The following is an 18,143-nucleotide window of genomic DNA, read 5'->3' as shown; positions in this document are numbered from 1 at the left end:
TGTCACAGTCCGAGCCACCATTATCGTAATGGTCGGTCGCCGAAACAGCAGAGTCCTAATGACTACAAGCGCGATATGAATTATGAATTTGGCCCGACAATTCTCATAACTTCCCTGCGTGTCGTCCCGGCCGCCTTCTGTACAAAAATCATATCACTTTCGGACATCAAACCAAAATTAATTATGTGTTGACAGCGTAAAAGCTAGCCGTGACCCCAAGAGATCGTTAACTAACGGCTGTCCGAGATTCCGCTCTCGCCCTTCTCAAATAGACGTATAAAAAAGAAATTTGAAAAGCATAAAAACCGGAGGGAGATATAAAGCCATTCACCACAGGCCAATGGATGCTCTAGTAATATTTTCCTAATTTCATAAACACCATTTGACTCGAGCCATAGTCAAACATATGGGCCGCTTTGCTATCGGCGAGTCTCAACGACCGGACGCGTGCCAATGACAAGCAATGGTTGATGTTAACCGCTTTCTGCGCCCTCTGTCGGCACGTGACGTCACATGAACTGGCCAATCACAGGAGTTATGGCTTCTACGGTAAATGTTTAAGAAGATAATTAGCAACTCGGCAAATCTATCTTATTAAATTAATTACGCCTCTGTGTTGAATATGAAGAATGGCTCAGAGGCCCTTCAAGACGAACGGCTCTAGCGACGGAGGAGAGAGGACCCATTGAGCTGCCTGTCCGATAGTCTTGTTAGAATGTGACGAGCTTCTTCGGTCTTTGACTATCCTTCCTGTTCCTGGAATTTGTCCGAAGACGGTAATAAATTCTTCAAAGGATCCTGCTTCAATATCGGATCTTATTCTAAGCCTAGGAGGGACTACTTCATTGTGTGCCGCGAGTCTTAAGATTTAGAACATTTTAATGACAATTTACTGTCTACCTAAGTAGAATGCTTTTTTGAAAACTTTTTTTCTTGAAAGTATATCGGTACTTAAAAATATTTTAACTGAGAGGTACTTTTAAACGGATTTAGAGATGGAAGGACTGACGGAATTTGTGTCCAAGTCATTTGAGGAGTGCACTGATAACATTAAGAAGGAGACGCTGAGTGTACCTGTGGTGTGTGATGACAAAAACAATCTGGACTCAGAGAACATCAAGATCACCAGTTCGGGAAGTGAAGATGAGAAAAGCTGTGACGAATCCGACGACGAACTGTCTATAGGAGGACGAGAAAAGGGCGTTTTAACTGTGAAAACAGGTAAGAGACAAACAAAATCTGTAAGTTTTACTGTTATTCAAGAAGCTTTATTGTTATATCTGTATTTCTTGTCAGAAAAAAGCGGTGTAGTTATATACAACGGATAATGACACATATACACGCTTACTGTTTCCAGTACTGTAAATATTTTAATACAATAATACAATATTACAATATTAATACAACAGTTTTGGGAATATTTCACATTTACCTTCTATTTATAAATACCATGTGAGGCATGTCATCGAGATATTGACGTTATTATCATTATGAAATATTACGGTACATAAACGAACAACGATAGTTCTAACGGTGTTTCAGCATGTAAACACACGAAACTAACAGCCAAATTGTCACATTGATGCAAGGAAGAATACTTGACAACAGTTCTTGGATAAATGTGTCAAACTTTGTTTACAATGCCTGCAGATAGTTTGCTACGTACATGAATACACTTCTGTAAAATTGCAATACAAATCAGATGAATTCAGCAAGAGTTATCACATTTTGTGTGCATATAACATAAATAATATTATCTAGGGAAAGGAAGAATGAAAAGTGGAAGTTTAAAATATTACAAATGGTGAAATAATGTTTAAAATGGTGACGTGTCTTTTCTGAACACATTAATACTGTACTGTATATTGTGATAACACAACGTTATCCTTTACACCATATATGATAACACAAGGATATCCTGAACACCATGTGTAATTGTCTTTGAACATAGTCGTGTACATCAACAATTCGTTACAGATGGTTGATAAAATGTATAAAACACACGTGCTTTGATTTTGAAAAAGCTTGATAATTATCTCAATATAATGACTGTCAGATGATATGTTAGACATATAGTGTTCAGTTACCGCGGTATATACATACATAGTTGTTTTTAAGATATATTTTAAGCATAATGTCGGAATTATGTGTAAATTATGACCTGATCGTAAACATGATACACTTTTGTTGCGATATCAGTGAATGCATATTGTGATTATTATCCCACATTAAGTCATTATTCATATACGCTTATTTCGTTTAAATAAGACAAGTTTGTTTCAAGAGATACACACTTATCTACATTTGTGAATCTCAACACGTGCTTGATGACTAGTCAAAACAACACGACCGTCAATCTAAAAAGATAGCTGAATTTGAAGTGTATAACGCAGTGCAATGAGTTCCGGAACGGTTATGTTTTAAGTATATTGTTTTGTACACAAATAAGATCAATTTATGAAACACGTTTCCGTAGGCAGACATGGTATCCAATCTTCAAATCATATAATACCTAAAACACCACTGATAAATGTATTTTCGCATCCAGAGATGATTTAGATAATGATGTTATGGAATTACAGTAATTTATTTCAACATGTGATTTGTGTACAGGAAACGTGAGCTTTCTAATATTCGCCTATAATGTCTTACCCATATATTTTTGTTATTATGCAGCGGCATATATCGTTAATAATATTTAAATATAATTACGAACATATAAACAAAATGAAAGAATATGGCCTCAACCATATAGCTACATAAAACCGCAATCAAGAGAGAATATAATAATAAATATACATAGGAACAAGCCATTTACTGGTGTATTACAATAAAGATCCCCTTATGCGTGAATAATTCTTGCACTCGTAATACAAAAAATCTATTACCGAATCTACCAAAAAATGCTAATCAAAATAATCGCCATCCAGTAATATTTCCTCATCTCGTTAACGAATAAAATAAGATAATGATCCACACTTGTTAATAACGACTCACGGGGTCTATAATAACAACAAACCATGCGACTGTTTAATGGAAAATGTCAAAAGGAAAAATAAGCTTTCATTTTGTTCTCCCAATATATATATACAAATGGTATATTCAGAGTAATATGTATGTAAATACACGTACTAATGGCTTCCTGGTATCCGTTGCATTATTTGAACGCAAGGTTTCGCTCCGACGCTATATCCACAGGAGAAGTGCTTGAAAGAGTAATCGCAATAAGGCCCGGCGCTGCGTTAATTACTCGTCTCTAATTACTCCCTGGTGAGATTTCAACTAATTTTGAGCGTCGTTTGTTTGAATGTGCATCTGAATTATGGCATGAAATGTCAATGGTAATTTTTCCTTTTTGTTTGGTATTACTAGCATTACCGCGAAGTCGGTATACGATGAACTTTCACAACTATACGTCTATTTCTGCAATTGTGTGCGTTTATGTGGGAATTACTATGTGAATGAAAAAAATAATAATTTCTTGTTTGTCATTACATGTTTGTCCGTAGCAGCTAAAGGGCATTTTGCTAGATGAAGTATTTCTGCGGTTGATGGTATTTGTGATGTGAATTACAAACAATTCAATAAATTGTAACATGTGAATTAGGGTAATTGATATATGATTAAGCTTTATTTCCTTCTTGTTTATAGTTTCAGTGTCACCACAAATCGCAACCAGGCATGTCTGTTAATATTGACGCGTGTCCACAGATGTAGTATTGAATATCAATTTTCACAGATCTTGAAATAAAACAATTGTCCCTTGGGTTCGTGCAATAAGAACGTAATGATCATCATATTATCATGTCATTTTCCTATTAAATAAATTTACATTTTTTTGGAGGATTTAAGCGTACAAATTCAGTTTTTTTCAGATTTTGCCAGTGAGAAAATTCAACATCTACAACATAAGTTTCATTCTGCACAAAGAACCCAATGGGGTTGTTCTAATAGACAGAATTATTCTATAACACCCTGGCAAATTTCATTTCATGATATTACTCCAGTCTATCAATTATTTATAGTAAGGCTGTGGCACCGGTGTTACTGAAATGGGATGAAAGTTCTTTTAAATATCATCTCTTCTATTTCACGGCATATGAGGGTTCGTTCTGATGGCGTCATAGCAGTCTGCTGCAGTGAATTATATATACACCGGTTGATAACGCTGTATAATGCTAATAGATCGAGCTCAGTAGACAGTTAATGAAAAGGGTAATGTCACGGATTGAGTGTGGGAACCACTTTAACGGAACAGGAACAAAAACAAACGCGTTTCGTCCATGTTCCCGTCTGTCTCACATCAGAACGAGTCTCGAGATCTCGTTACAAATTACACCAACTCTCGCGACATTCCCTCTTCTGAAAAATCAAAGCGTCATTGATCTGTCGCGCGCCCTGATCGGAAGCGTTGTTCGCGCTTCATAGGGTAATAAGACCAAGCTTCAAATTAAAATGACAGCGTTAGCCATCGTTTATTACGTAGTGCCACAGACTCCTATAATAAATGCTCGCTTATTAGCTTCCAATTACTAACTAAACGGTAATAACAGGGTAAGAAATTCGCTGTAGCCCGGGTTGACAATTTCCTTAATAAAATGATAGCTTAGAGATACCGTTAGGTCCTCTAGATAATGACATCCCCGAACAGGGTCTCGTTACTTTAATACATTAAAGGACGAAATCGGTCTAAAATTGTTCTAATCGCCCGCCAATGACTCGGCAATGAATTACTGGCAATCAGTAATTGATTTTAGCTAATAATCTCATGTAGTAGATTTTTCGAGTCAATTTCTGACACTGATTTGCTCTCTGTAATTACGTAAATATATTCCGGAGCAGACGAATGTGGTCGGCTTTTTGTACACACCAATGGTTTCTGATTTGAAGATTTGGGCTCTTGCGTTGTGGTCTTGTTCTGAAGTAAGACATCGGTAGCTGGGTCGCTGGTACATGGAGTGATATGTAGATTGGTAGAAGATGACTGATGGTAGATGGTTTGATGATAGAATGATTATGGCAGTCGGACGGATGGCACTGGAACTATGGATTTATGGTAGATGGGTCAGTATGTGATAGATGTTTGGCAGATTGAAGATGGATTGATGATAAAATGGGTTGGTAATAGAGTTAGATTTATGAGAGATGGTAGATGGTAGATGGGTTGGTGGTAGAAGGATTCATAATGGAATTATGAATGAATTAGCGGTAGATAGGTATATTATGATAAGTAAATTGGTGGAAGATGGTTCTGTCATAAATTGCGAATAATGATTAATGGCATACTGACTGGCGGTTAATAAAGACATGAAAGGTTGATGATATATTAATTGTGAGATGGTTACAAAATATATGTTAGTTTGATAAGGTACATTCGTACAACTGAACATTCAGTAGATCACAATCAAATTACACAAAATACAACATTTAATGTCAAAACCCTGACACGATAAATCCCGAAAAGCGTTAAAAGCTGAAAAAGAGAAAGCCGCGAAAATAATGTAGGAATGGAACACCTAAACTCATTAATGACACCAGGTGTTCACAAAGAGGGTAAGCATGCCCATATACAGCTCATACTGTTATTATTTCCTGAATGCATATCTTCTAATCATTTTGTCAGGTGATAGATCAGAGCTATCAATATAAGGAAACTGCATGAAATAGGATTATTAAGGTCACGACACGTCACCCTGCATATCAATGCCGGGACAACTCAGGTGCAAATGCATAAATATTTTGCCTCGTAATACTAATTACTGTCGTGTTGTTCAGCCAGGTATTTATTGAAATCGATAGTAAATAATACGTCCGTGACTATAATAAATCAAACGTAGGCTTGTCCTGCTCGTTATTCGTGACACAGATTACAGGCTATTCCCTGACTTGTTTCGCGAGGCCTAGTGATGATCACAGGTGGCGTTTATACTTCATTTGAATTTTATACACATTTGTAGAACTCTCCATATCCGAAGTTCCAACAGTGCTCTTTAATTTCGAAATATTAATTCAGGGATTAAAAAAAACAACATCGCCAGACGCCCGGGACAAGTCAGTTTTCATTTCGGGCAATCAAACAATGGTGTCTTAAGTGTCCGTGGGCTACTAGATAATTTCGGCTTACGGTTTCCAACTGCGTATAAACTTGGATTTATTTTCATATTTGCTCAAAATGTAGCTATTTTAAATTTCACAATGGTAATGAAGTGGAGTTATTATTCTTTGCTATTTATCACTTCTCAATAAATAGTCCACTGAACATTTACATCTAGTACCAATCTGATTTATTCTTTCATAATTACATCATCATGATTGTCATAAACTCAGGGCGAGTGGAAATTAGTCAGGACAAGTTACCTTCTTAAAGTCACTCTATGGCAAGTGGCTTTTAAAAAATATTTGGAACCGCTGTAAATGTTCAGCAACTGCATTGGAACCGCTGTAATTGTTCAGCAACTGCATTGGAACCGCTGTAATTGTTCAGCAACTGCATTGGAACCGCTGTAATTGTTCAGCAACTGCACTGGAACCGCTGTAATTGTTCAACAGCAGCACTAGTCCGGCTGTAATTGTTCAACAGCTGCAGTGGTATAGTAAGTAGTATGTGGAGTGAAGTAAGAGAATGAATGTGGTTTTACGCCGCTTTAAATATATTCTCACAATATTATTTTATGCTTTTGGGAAATGTTCTTCACATATTGACTTGTATTAGTCTGAACTTTAACTCTGGACAACGGCACATTATCTAACGGTTTTACATCTCGGTAACCCCACGTCGTGTAAATGTTAAACCCTCATACGCGTGAAGATTACACTTGACGTTTTACATGTTTGTCTACGATGCGATGTGGTATATATATGCAGCTGCCAATGTTGCTTAATCCTGCATGATAAAATACGTACATTGTGTATAACATATGTAATAGAGACATTTTGTTCAACGCTAGAATTCTAGGCCACCTGCCGACACAAACGAGATTGGTTCAGTGCCGAGGGCGTCCTCCCAACATTCTAACGATTTTGGATTTGCTTTCTTATTTGTTTTTAACTGATTTTTTTAGTATGAATTCCATACCATATCTAGTGGGAGTACACAGTATACAAGGCAACTGTAGTTTTTATTTTTGTTTACCATTTTTTGACGGTTTAACATATGCAACTGTATGTTGTTAACACATACAACTGTATGTCACCTCATTTCGAGGTGAATTTATATACAACTTTGAATATTTTTTACAAAGGTAAATATTTCAAGATGAAAATACATAAAATGATGAACATCTAAACGTACACATATACACACGGCTGAACGTTTAAAGGTGAACATTAAAACTCAGGTGGTCAATTAAAGATGAACATATACACAGAGTTGAAAATGTCAAGGTGAATATATGTTCACAAGCGAAGATTTAAAGGTGGACATAAATAGACAGATAGACAATTAAAGGTGAACATTTATACAAAGTTGAAAACGAAAAGGTGAACATATCTATAAAGGTGATCATTAAAGGTGAACACAATTACACAGGTGAACATTTAAAGGGTAACATTTAAAGGGTATACATGTGAAAAATACTAGGCCACACAAAGCAAGATACAGATGAATGCAGACATATGACCATTTCCTTGTGAACACACTTACACATGTGAACATTTAATGGCTTACAGAAAAGCATAACTATATAAATGAGTGTATACGTACAGAGAAGTATACAAAGGTGACCAATTGCTTGTGGACACACTTACACATGTGAACATTTCCTTGTGAACACACTTACACATGTGAAAATTTCCTTGTGAACACACTTACACATGTGACCATTTAACGAGTGACATGTACTAACAGATAGTCACATCTATACAAGATGGAGTATATGTACAGATTAGTATATAAAGGTGAGCATTTATAATGATATTCATATCAAGATCAGCACTCATACTCCTTCCATGTTTCCAAAAACCTCTCATGCGGCGGTGTAAAACAATATTCACTAATTCATTCAGTTTCCCGCTGCATCTGAAATATTCTACCCCTTTTCAAAAATAAATCATACAACAATTATAAATACAAGGAGCCAGAGCAATGTGAGATCTCGAGGTATGTTCCTGTCTCATCCAAACAGATTTGCATATGTATGTACGGTGGATAATATTCTGAGGAAAACAATTAAGGGAACTCAGGAAAATCCAAGTGTTCCTTTAATATTTTCCGGTTTGCATCATCAGCCTTGAATAGCACTGTGGGAGGAAATCTAAGAATAAATAAAGGAACACTGCCATCAAGCCGTGTTCCCTTATTTTTTCCCCTCAGTATACATTCAAACTCCAGATCGCTCCAAACGCTGTACGCCCTGCTGGGTATGGAGTTCCAGCCCTCCATTTAATGTCAGTGCCTGCAAAAGACGCGATCAGTTTGCTACACACTGAGAGTTAACAACGATTTAAAAATCACTTTCCATTAACCACTAAAGTGTCCTGATAACATTTACTATTACTAGGTTCTTTGTGCACAAACGACGCTGTGTAGTATCTCATGTAATATCTCACGTACTGACAAGGACACCGGCAGCGTTGTCCAACAGTGAGGGAACGCGTTTGTTACCCATGCTTCATTTCATAACCAAACTTTACTCAGCATGAGTTGACGATTCGGAGTTTCATCATTACAGTGTTCGTGTAGAGAAAGCGTGTATTGCTTATTATGGGATTCAATTTCAAATTAATTTGCGTGTTAAAGTGCAGGTTATGGTAGGCGTGCTTTGCTACGACGCAGTACTGAACAATGATACGTAGAAACAATGCCTGCATAGTTCCTCTGTGGTCTTGTGATACATAACTTGTTATTGGTAGACAAAGGCTTTTGGTGAACATGCTGTGAACATTTTGGTATAGCATATATATACTTCCCACCAGAGGTTTAGACTCATTTTTGTAAATATAGACATAAACTTCAGGCAACTGTTCTGAACTATTTTTTTCAAAATATTCCGTATTGTTTGAAATGATTGTTTAAACATGAACTGGTGTGTTGTGACATGTATTCCGAACGTTGAAGAAGATCATTGTCATGAGTTCAATAAATGATGAAGATCACTGATGGTTGGCAAATTCTTTACGTAAATTGACAGTAAATTGACAGCTTTTTAGCAATATTCCAGGAATATCACGGCGGGGGACGCCAGAAATGGGCTTCACACATTGTGCCCATGTAGGGGAATCGAACCCGGGTCTTCGGCGTGACGAGCGAACGCTTTAACCACAAGGCTACCCCACCGATATCTCGAAATTTGGGATATGTCGATATAATTTCATGGCCTAAACAAACAAAATATCCCTTTTAACTCGATATTTTCTAAGAAACTCGATATTCACCTACCTTGTGTGGGCAATTATCCCTCTGAACTGATGTTGTTTCTACACGTTTACACACGGTGCGGCATGAATCAAAGGAACACAGTAGAGTAAACTAATTAGGGTTAACTTAGTTGTACATATTTTCAACAAATTCCACTACATGTGGCATTCATTTAATGATCTATCTATCTTCAAGTGTCAGCAAGAAAATTATGACTCAGATATATTATATTTCGCAGTTGATAACAGATGGCGGGGCGTTTTAAATGAATACGAACATGATCGACTGATCGATATCGTTGATTATCAGCAGGAATTGATTTTCTGTTAATCCACATTTTCTCAAAATTTAGTTCTTGCATACTTCTTGGTTTCACTTGTCAACGCTTGGCTGACTCCGTACATGGTATGGAGCAATATACTAAGTGTAAATATAACGAAAACTCCCTACACGTGTGTACTGTGAGCCCATTGTATCATTGTCCAACTGACAACCGACGTTTAGGTACGAACTGCCATTAGTGCCAATTCAAAATCTACAAAAAGTGACCTGCCGTTGCATGTGTTTATGCCGGGAGGCATAAAACACGTTTTATCACCTCTATCTGATATTGATTCATGAACACGTGGTTGTGATACAGTCTCGATCGAATTTTTGGGTCATGTCGTATGATTACGTAAAGAGTTTTGTTGTAAATATACATTGCGATAGAAATAATTGATGCAGATATTTTATATTGGTCTTTATGAATTGCCTGGAGACTTTAGATTTAATTATTTCTTGTCGTGACACTGATAGTGGAAAACACAGATATAACTCAGATATATCATCATGTTACATCACGTTCTGTCTGAGTGTACAATGGAAGAAGATTTAATGTCACAAGAAAGTCTGGTTTCTAATGCCTGTCATTTTTATTGTAGTTTGAATCGACAGAATTTCTGCCAAGATTAATACCTCGTAATGATGAGATTTGTGTAGTTTTTAGAACTATGTCGTAAGAGGACAGATTCTCTAATGTTAAAACTGCCATAGCACGCGTATGAATAAATTCTGAAATTAAAGTAGTGTTGTGTTACAATTCTAAAGCTTTGGGGCAGTGATGGCAATTGCTTGACATTCTGACATTCATTCTTGAATACAGAATTGCAGCAATTGTGGCTTTATAGACAGTCTAATGTGTTTTGGTCACACGAACAACAACAACAGCAGCAGCAGCAACAACAACAACAGCAACAACAATATTGTAAGCATGAGTGTTCCAGCTTGGAGACCGTGTTTGTGGTATAGCAGGACAGGCTTGATAAAATCTATCTCTCTATCTATCCATCCATCCATCCATCCATCTATCTATCTATCTATCTATCTATCTATCCAACTAACGGCGCATCAATTTCCTCAGTGTTCTGTCAGTTCGTTGGCAATAAACATTTGGCAATATTTAAATTTGTAAAATAACTTTATAATTTACCAAACCAAGTCAAAACAACGAGTGCTATACAAAGTTACCGACAGAAAATTTAGTCTCACATAAAAGCATTTAGTAAATAATACAACGGACCGAAGGTAAGACATTAAAGCGAAAATAAATGCAATAAACTTAGAAATCAGAATACAAAACTCCCTAACTGAATTATCCCTGCAGCTTTGCGATGTATTGTTATGTGATGGTTTTAAATATCTCTCAAGAACAGATTTGTTATGTTCGTAACAAACACTAGAAACCTTTTGATGTCAGATTTAATTTTAAAATGTTAAAAGACAGAGTTTTACTAAAATTTGATAAACATTTCCAATGATTAACTTATGTAATGTTGACAAAACATCTTAAAAGAATTTGTTCGACGAACAGCAAATGTACAATTACTGACATTTTCTTTAATATCTAATGGGACGAAACGAATCTTTAGCCAAGCTCCCTCGGTGATCTCTCAAGCTGAAATATTGGTGGGTGTTTTAATCGTATTTCCCTTGATTTGCCCGCGACTACATAACTCTTATTTCTACACAACTGTGTTCTATGTAAAGCAATCACGAAAATTACAAATCCAATAGAACGAAATAATGAAATTCCAGCCAGCTCGGCTATCGTCTCTTTCGAGAGCGAAATCAAATTACGGAATTCTCACTTTTTCTCGTCTCTATCATTTAATAACAAATAAAGCTCAAATTTCAAGCCCAAGTCAAAAACAAAAGCTGTTATCGCAAATTGCAAGAGACATGGATACATTTCATATGATCTCCTGTTCTCTAACCACGGTTGACTTGGGAATGGCGTGGCGAGCTCGGACCTTGCTCGGTACGTTACTCTAGCCCAGCTTTCATCGAGCGATGTATCATCGTAATTGATTTTACATAACACTTCAGCATTGTAGCTGTCGCCCATTCCGACTAACGGCGAGTGTATCCAACTGATTGAATATGATTTTCACTTAGGCTAAAATTCTCTTCACACGCGGGTTTCAACTTGTATACGGGTAATTGTCTCCCTTGTGACAGCGTCCTGTCAACATGCGCACCGCAGACGTTGCGCACGTCTCTTACAGTTAAGCTTGACGCACGTCGCTATGTCACCCCGCGATCAGACGGGCAGTTTGTGGTACAACGGCAAGCCAGACAGTTATACCGATCTAATTTTAGCGTTACGTGTGTCGGTTGTGGGGTAGAATTTCAAACGGATTTTTGAAAAAAAAACAAAAGTGGACTTTGATTCGCACTGGCTCTCTGTGGAAGGGGTGGGGGAGCGTGTTGATAGGTCAATCCCTGACCTTGAGCTGGACTTCATTTTATATTTTGGAATGGTTTCAAATAAACTGATACCAAGTAAACTGTTACTTACTTTCGAGGAGGGACATTAACCGCCTTGGCGTTTTTTCAAACGATTGTAGGATATAAACAGTCGTTTTTTCAGGACGTACCGTTTCGTTATGGATTTTTATTCATAGTTTTTCTTGTGTTTTGTGTATCAATATATCCCATCAGAATTTATGTCAGACCAGAGGTGTCGACTGTCAAAAACAATTATTAGCTCAGGAGTGGGACAAAAAGAGCAACATTTTCTTTTGTTGTGACATTTCTGTACACAGTAGGGAATCGGAATAAATATTGCATAGGAAGTGGTGGACGTTTCATTGAAGACGAATCTCATGTGTTGCTCATAGGTGAGCGTTAGTCAGACCTGAGAAGCACTTTAAACATTATATCAAGTTTTAAACTGTAATATCTTTGACTGGAATCATTTAATATGAACTTTGGTGTTTTAGACATGCTCATGGTAAAATAAATGCAAAGGTTGAGTGATATTTAATCGTTTTTTAATAGGGATTATAGTTTGACCGTATGGCCTTTGTGACTGGACAAGCTCTGTCTGTCTGCCTGTCTGTCTGTCTGTCTGTGTGTCTGTCTGTGTGTCTCTCTGTCTGTCTGTGAATCAGAATTCGCCCAAGCAAACAGTGTCTGTTTGCACCACTTCACAATTGCAAGAATCTACGATGTAAGTGCATTACATATACTTTCTGGATTACGCTACTGAGATCACAAGTACAGTAAAGAGACGAACCTGTCCATAACAGATTCTACCAGTAGAGCATCCTTTCCTTTCCGCGTGCACCTGGTGACATAAGTGATTTTCAGTTTTCTATTTAGATATTTCATGGCTGTTTCTAAAGGCCCATGGATTTGACGTTGGTTTTACACATATTTCAAATATATAAAATTTGTCGGAAAAACGTTTCACAAGTAAAACTTCTTCTCCTATTTCCAACGCCTATCTTGTACAGTTATTTTCAAAAACCAAGGAAATGGGTCAAGTTGGCATCAAAACTATTTATTTATTTATTTATTTATTTATTTATTTATTTATTTATTTATTTATTTATTTATTTATTTATTTATTTATTTATTTATTTATTTATTTCAAAATGTTAAGAAATTGAAGAGGACATTAAACAATGATCTTTGTCGAGGAAAACGACCGGATTTCAAAACGAATAAAGGAACAAAAGAAAGATCTCATAACAAAATTCACTTGCAAATGAAGCAATGTTCAAATATACATGGTACGAAAATGCAGACTGTCTTCCATATGTTAGTCATGACGCGACGCGATCTAGTTGGTATCCAGTTTGATAAATGGCACATGCTATAGACTGACAGTGACAGCGCCACATCGTGCAGTTGCTGTTATATTGTGTAATGTGCAGCTTGTCAAGTCCAATGCAACACACGCTTCTCATATTGTTAGTTTATGAAATATTAAACGCGTGATTACAAGCACAATTGCTCATGGGTGTTCTGCTATCAAACTGTCGGAGATTGTTTCTCGTGTAGGTGAAAGACTATATCGGGCATGTGGACTGAACGCAGCTTTGGTGGATTAAATAGATTTCAGTCAGTTGCATTAAAGCCCGATTGTTTTGCTTGCAGAAACGGTTTAAAGCAAGTTTCAGTTATTTTACCGTTGTCCACTCTGGTGTCCTGCAGTGATTCAATTACACAGATTTCAACGCTGAATGGATTTTTTTGCGATTGACAATATAGACCTGATTATTCTTTGGCGATGTTTGGTTTAGGTTAGTTGTTTAACGCCTCTCTCAGCAAAATTCAGCTATATGGCGGTTGTCTGTAAGTAATAGTCTGGACCAGACAATCCAGTGCTCAACAGCATGAGCATCGGTTTAAGCAGATAGGATACGATGACACGTGTCAAGTTAGCGTTGATATTAAATATTAGTCGGTGAAGAAGGATAAACTCACTTTTCGGGAGCACCTGGATTTATAACTTTAATGGAAGCTCAAAATCATACAATGGGCTCTCATTTTTCTGCAAATCGAAATGGTTTAATTGTCTTTCAAAAATTTGAGCAAGAATAAATGTATATATAAGTATCGCGATATGTTGATTCCAAATAATCATAATCGTTGAAATATTTCAATTTATTGACTGACAGATGAAAATACAGTGTTTGTTGGTAAGCACCAAGTTGAATCAACACACCTGAATTTTTACGCGTTTGTTGCGCTTATGTCAATTTAACCAAATCAAAGTCTTTAAAAGATTCACTCGCACCGTTTTCACATTATTTCCATATTTAAACAATTAAACATTAACGGTCAATTATTACTTCGGCAAGCAGAGTTAGTAGAAAACATATTTCGTGATTTATTAGACAAACGTAGGTGCAGAAATACAGTACACACATGACGCCAAACCGGAAACACAAACCTTTTTGTACATATATTATTATCAGTGATGTAATAAATGAATTTTAGGAAAGTACTACGCCTACTCAGTGTTTAAATACATCGACATATACAGTTTATATAACAAATACTGAAGTTCCTTTGCTAACCTTAGATAGTCTGTATTATACGTTCATACTGACTTGCCTTAGCTTGTGTTTGTGATCTTTGGCACAGGCAGTAGGGCACTATCACCTATCCACGAACACCTGGTGTTGTCACCACTTCATAGTGAATCATGAACAAAATCAAGGTCATGACCCTTGAAGGTACGGAATAGAGTAAGCCTTCATCAACCCATGCTTGCCATAAATGGTGACTGTGCTTGTCGTAAGAGGCGACTAACGGTATCGAATTGTCAGACTTGCTGACTTGGTTGACACATGTCATCGGTTCGCAATTGCGCAGATTGATGCTCATGCTGGTGATCACGTGATTGTCTGGTCCAGACTTGTTCATGGGCTTTCCTTTTGCCAGATATATCTTAGACGGTATCAGGTGTTGGGGTAGGCAAGCGGTTAAAGAGCTGGGTTCGATTTCCCACATGGGAGCTAGTGATTGATATTATGAGCAACGATCTATGCTGTCGGAGTAAGACGTAATGCAGTCAACCACGTCGCCAAGCCATCTGATCCACTGTATCGTCTCTTACAGCCACGGTCGGTGGGGTAGCCTAGTGGTTAAAGCGTCCGCTCCTCGCGATGAAGACCCGGGTTCGATACCCCTGACGGGTACAATCTGTGTAGCCCGTGTCTGCTGTGCGTGATATTGGTGGAACATTGCTAAAAGCGGTGTAAACTCCCATTCACTCACATGTCAATATCGTAAGGGCTTATTTATTTACATTTCAAAGATGCCGCTTTGTTTTCAGATTTGAAAGATGGAAAGGAGAAAGAGGAAGAGGGTTCCCCTAAAGTCAAACAGAGACGAAGCAGAACAAACTTCACCTTGGAGCAATTGAACGAGTTGGAACGTCTTTTTGACGAGACTCATTATCCCGACGCCTTCATGAGAGAAGAACTCAGTCAGAGACTTGGACTCTCAGAGGCACGGGTTCAGGTGAGTGGGCCATTTATCTCAGGTACTCTGAAACAAATACTATTTGTCTTTGGCGGTGCTCTTTACAATATTCCAGCAATATGTCAGCGGTCCGAAAATAATCGGTTCTGGATAAAATCACTGATTGATATCATGAGCACCGGTCTGCGATGGGATACGATAGTTTTCATCAATTATATCATCGATTGTTGAATATCAATTCTAACCAGCGTCTTACCTTTTTATCCCTGATGATTTTGCCTTTGTATTTCATTTAATTATGCGATATTCTTCTTTCTGTGGAATTTGAAATCAAAAAGATGGTTTCTTCTAGAATAGAACTCACCAACTAAGTGAGAGCAATTTTCCATCTATATCAGCGCGGGGGCGAGGGGACCCGAACCCGGATCTGCTTGTGATGAGCTAAGACTCTAACATTTGGGCTACTCAAACTTCACAAAATGTCAATAAAGACAAAATAATAAAACTACCGCCACAAAATTGTTGAATCATAATTCAGTCATTTTACTCATTACTATTTGAACGGTACTCCTGACCCTTAACACTTCAAACCTGATCGGGTAGCCTAGCGGTTGAAGGCTCCACTCGTCACGCGGGACCGGGTTCGATCCGCCACATGGGTGCAGTGTGTGAAGACAATTTCAAAGCTTTCCTGTCATGTTTTTGCTTGTCTAGAGCTGCCTAAAATTATACCGAAACACACACTAACTCGTCAGGCTACACTTTCAAAAACACTATCAATTTACAAATTTCAGCATAACCAAAACTATAAATAGATAATCTAATTTGTATAATCCAGACAATAAAGCTTCCTTATCTCAGTTCCAAAGAGTTAGTTGTTTAAAGAGGCGAGCCATGTTCACCGTAAAACAGTTCAGGTACATCACTTGTTTAAAAGAAACCTGAGATTCCGCCTTATGAATGAAAACCAGGGTACTGAAGTCAAATAACAAAGAACACTAAAACACCTTTTTAGGGATAATGGGGACCTACAGCGTTCCTAGCAGGGTCGCACCACTATTAACGCTAGTAGCCTTTAACGGCTAGTTTTAACATCAGTAGCTGTAGGTAATACTGTACTAGGTGATGTCAGCAAACACAAAGCCACTAGTCAGTATTATATGACTTTTATTCCACAGACAGAAGGACTCTATTATTACCCTACTTCACCACAATAGCGTCAACATCAGAGATGATTCAAATCGGTCATAATATTAAACAATTTTAAACGCACTTGAGCAATCAGAATCATCTAATAGTCATGATAGTTTAAATCACGAATCTACACTTTTATAATAACATCATTAGTCTGATCATGTGTACAAACACTCAGACTGCATTAAACAAAACCGGCGAAGCGGCAAAACCAAGGCTCATTTAAGTCAATTCACCAACCACTTATAGCACCGTGTAGGATTCGCCCTTCTTCTAAACAATCACGAGCTTCATCAAATAATCATTTTTTAAACCTAAAGAAAGGAAATTAGACTTTCCTTTCTTTCTCCATAAAAAATAATGATACAAACTGAAATATCTGAAGGACTTTGGATGGGAGACGCTGCTACCACTCGACTCTATTATTGCGAAAACAATGGCTACATCGCATCTCCTCCAAAGGCGGAAGCCGACTATTATTGTCCATCTGTGTCAGAAACTCAGCAGCTCCCGAAATGCCCTGTTAAATGGGGAAATTATTCCAGTCAATTGACACGAAGAAGGCAATAAGGCCTGAGTATAATTTGATTAATCGTAAGGTTCGCAGATTAAGTGTCTCCTTGAAAAGCAGAGGGAGCGGTCAGTAAATAGAGGACAACTGGCCCTGTCTGCGAGCCTTAATCCAGCCGAAAATAAAGATGGCGGCCTTGGGTTAGGATTAGTCTTGGGGAAGTAGTATTTTTTAAATTAGATACATTCGTGGGTAATAAGTTAAAGTTTGAAATTCTCAGTTTACTTTATTTAGTTTTTTAGAGGGTATTTATTTCACGGAGAATCTCAAGCCGCAATTGCAGGCATATCGACGAGCGGATGAAAGTGTTGTGTTTGAGGGCGTTTACTTATAGCGTAGATTTGCTTTGAACGTTCACTCGGTCTTAGTTAAAACAGGGATACTCTACAATACCTCTATATAGGCTCCCTGGTTTTAAGAACAGCCATAAAGGTGTATCTAAAATATATAAACACGTATATGCTAATTATTTTACGAGGAAAGTGCCTGGAAAGGGGTCCATGTGATTTGAGGAAGAACATAGGACAGCCTTGAATCAACAAGAACATACGTTAGTGTCACTTCTTCACAATATGTTTCAAGCAGGAAATGTGGTGCATCGTGACACCCCACCAGTTCGTTCGTTCTTGTTATAAATTTCCAAATAACCAAATGTCCTGTATGACAAGTCATTGTTCTAATTATAAGCAATACCAAGACGAAGCTCCGACACGACGTTCTAATTAAACTGGGGCAAACGATAGTACAGTAATGTTACGTTAT

At 37.5% G+C, this 18,143-nt stretch overlaps 1 protein-coding gene across 1 annotated transcript in view; it reads left to right on the top strand.

Moving 5' to 3' along the window:
• Nucleotides 1-653: 653 nt before the first annotated feature.
• The window catches only part of LOC137282594 (short stature homeobox protein 2-like), a 44,324-nt gene continuing 26,834 nt past the window's right edge, over nucleotides 654-18,143 (top strand). The window contains exons 1-2 of the mRNA XM_067814366.1: nucleotides 654-1,221; nucleotides 15,468-15,655. Coding sequence (XP_067670467.1) covers nucleotides 996-1,221; nucleotides 15,468-15,655 — 414 coding nt within the window. The 5' untranslated portion in view covers nucleotides 654-995. The remainder of the gene's footprint in view (nucleotides 1,222-15,467; nucleotides 15,656-18,143) is intronic.

This window comes from Haliotis asinina, chromosome 4, assembly GCF_037392515.1.
Source record: "Haliotis asinina isolate JCU_RB_2024 chromosome 4, JCU_Hal_asi_v2, whole genome shotgun sequence".
NCBI lineage: Eukaryota > Metazoa > Mollusca > Gastropoda > Lepetellida > Haliotidae > Haliotis > Haliotis asinina.
This window is presented reverse-complemented; position numbering and strand designations above follow the sequence as displayed.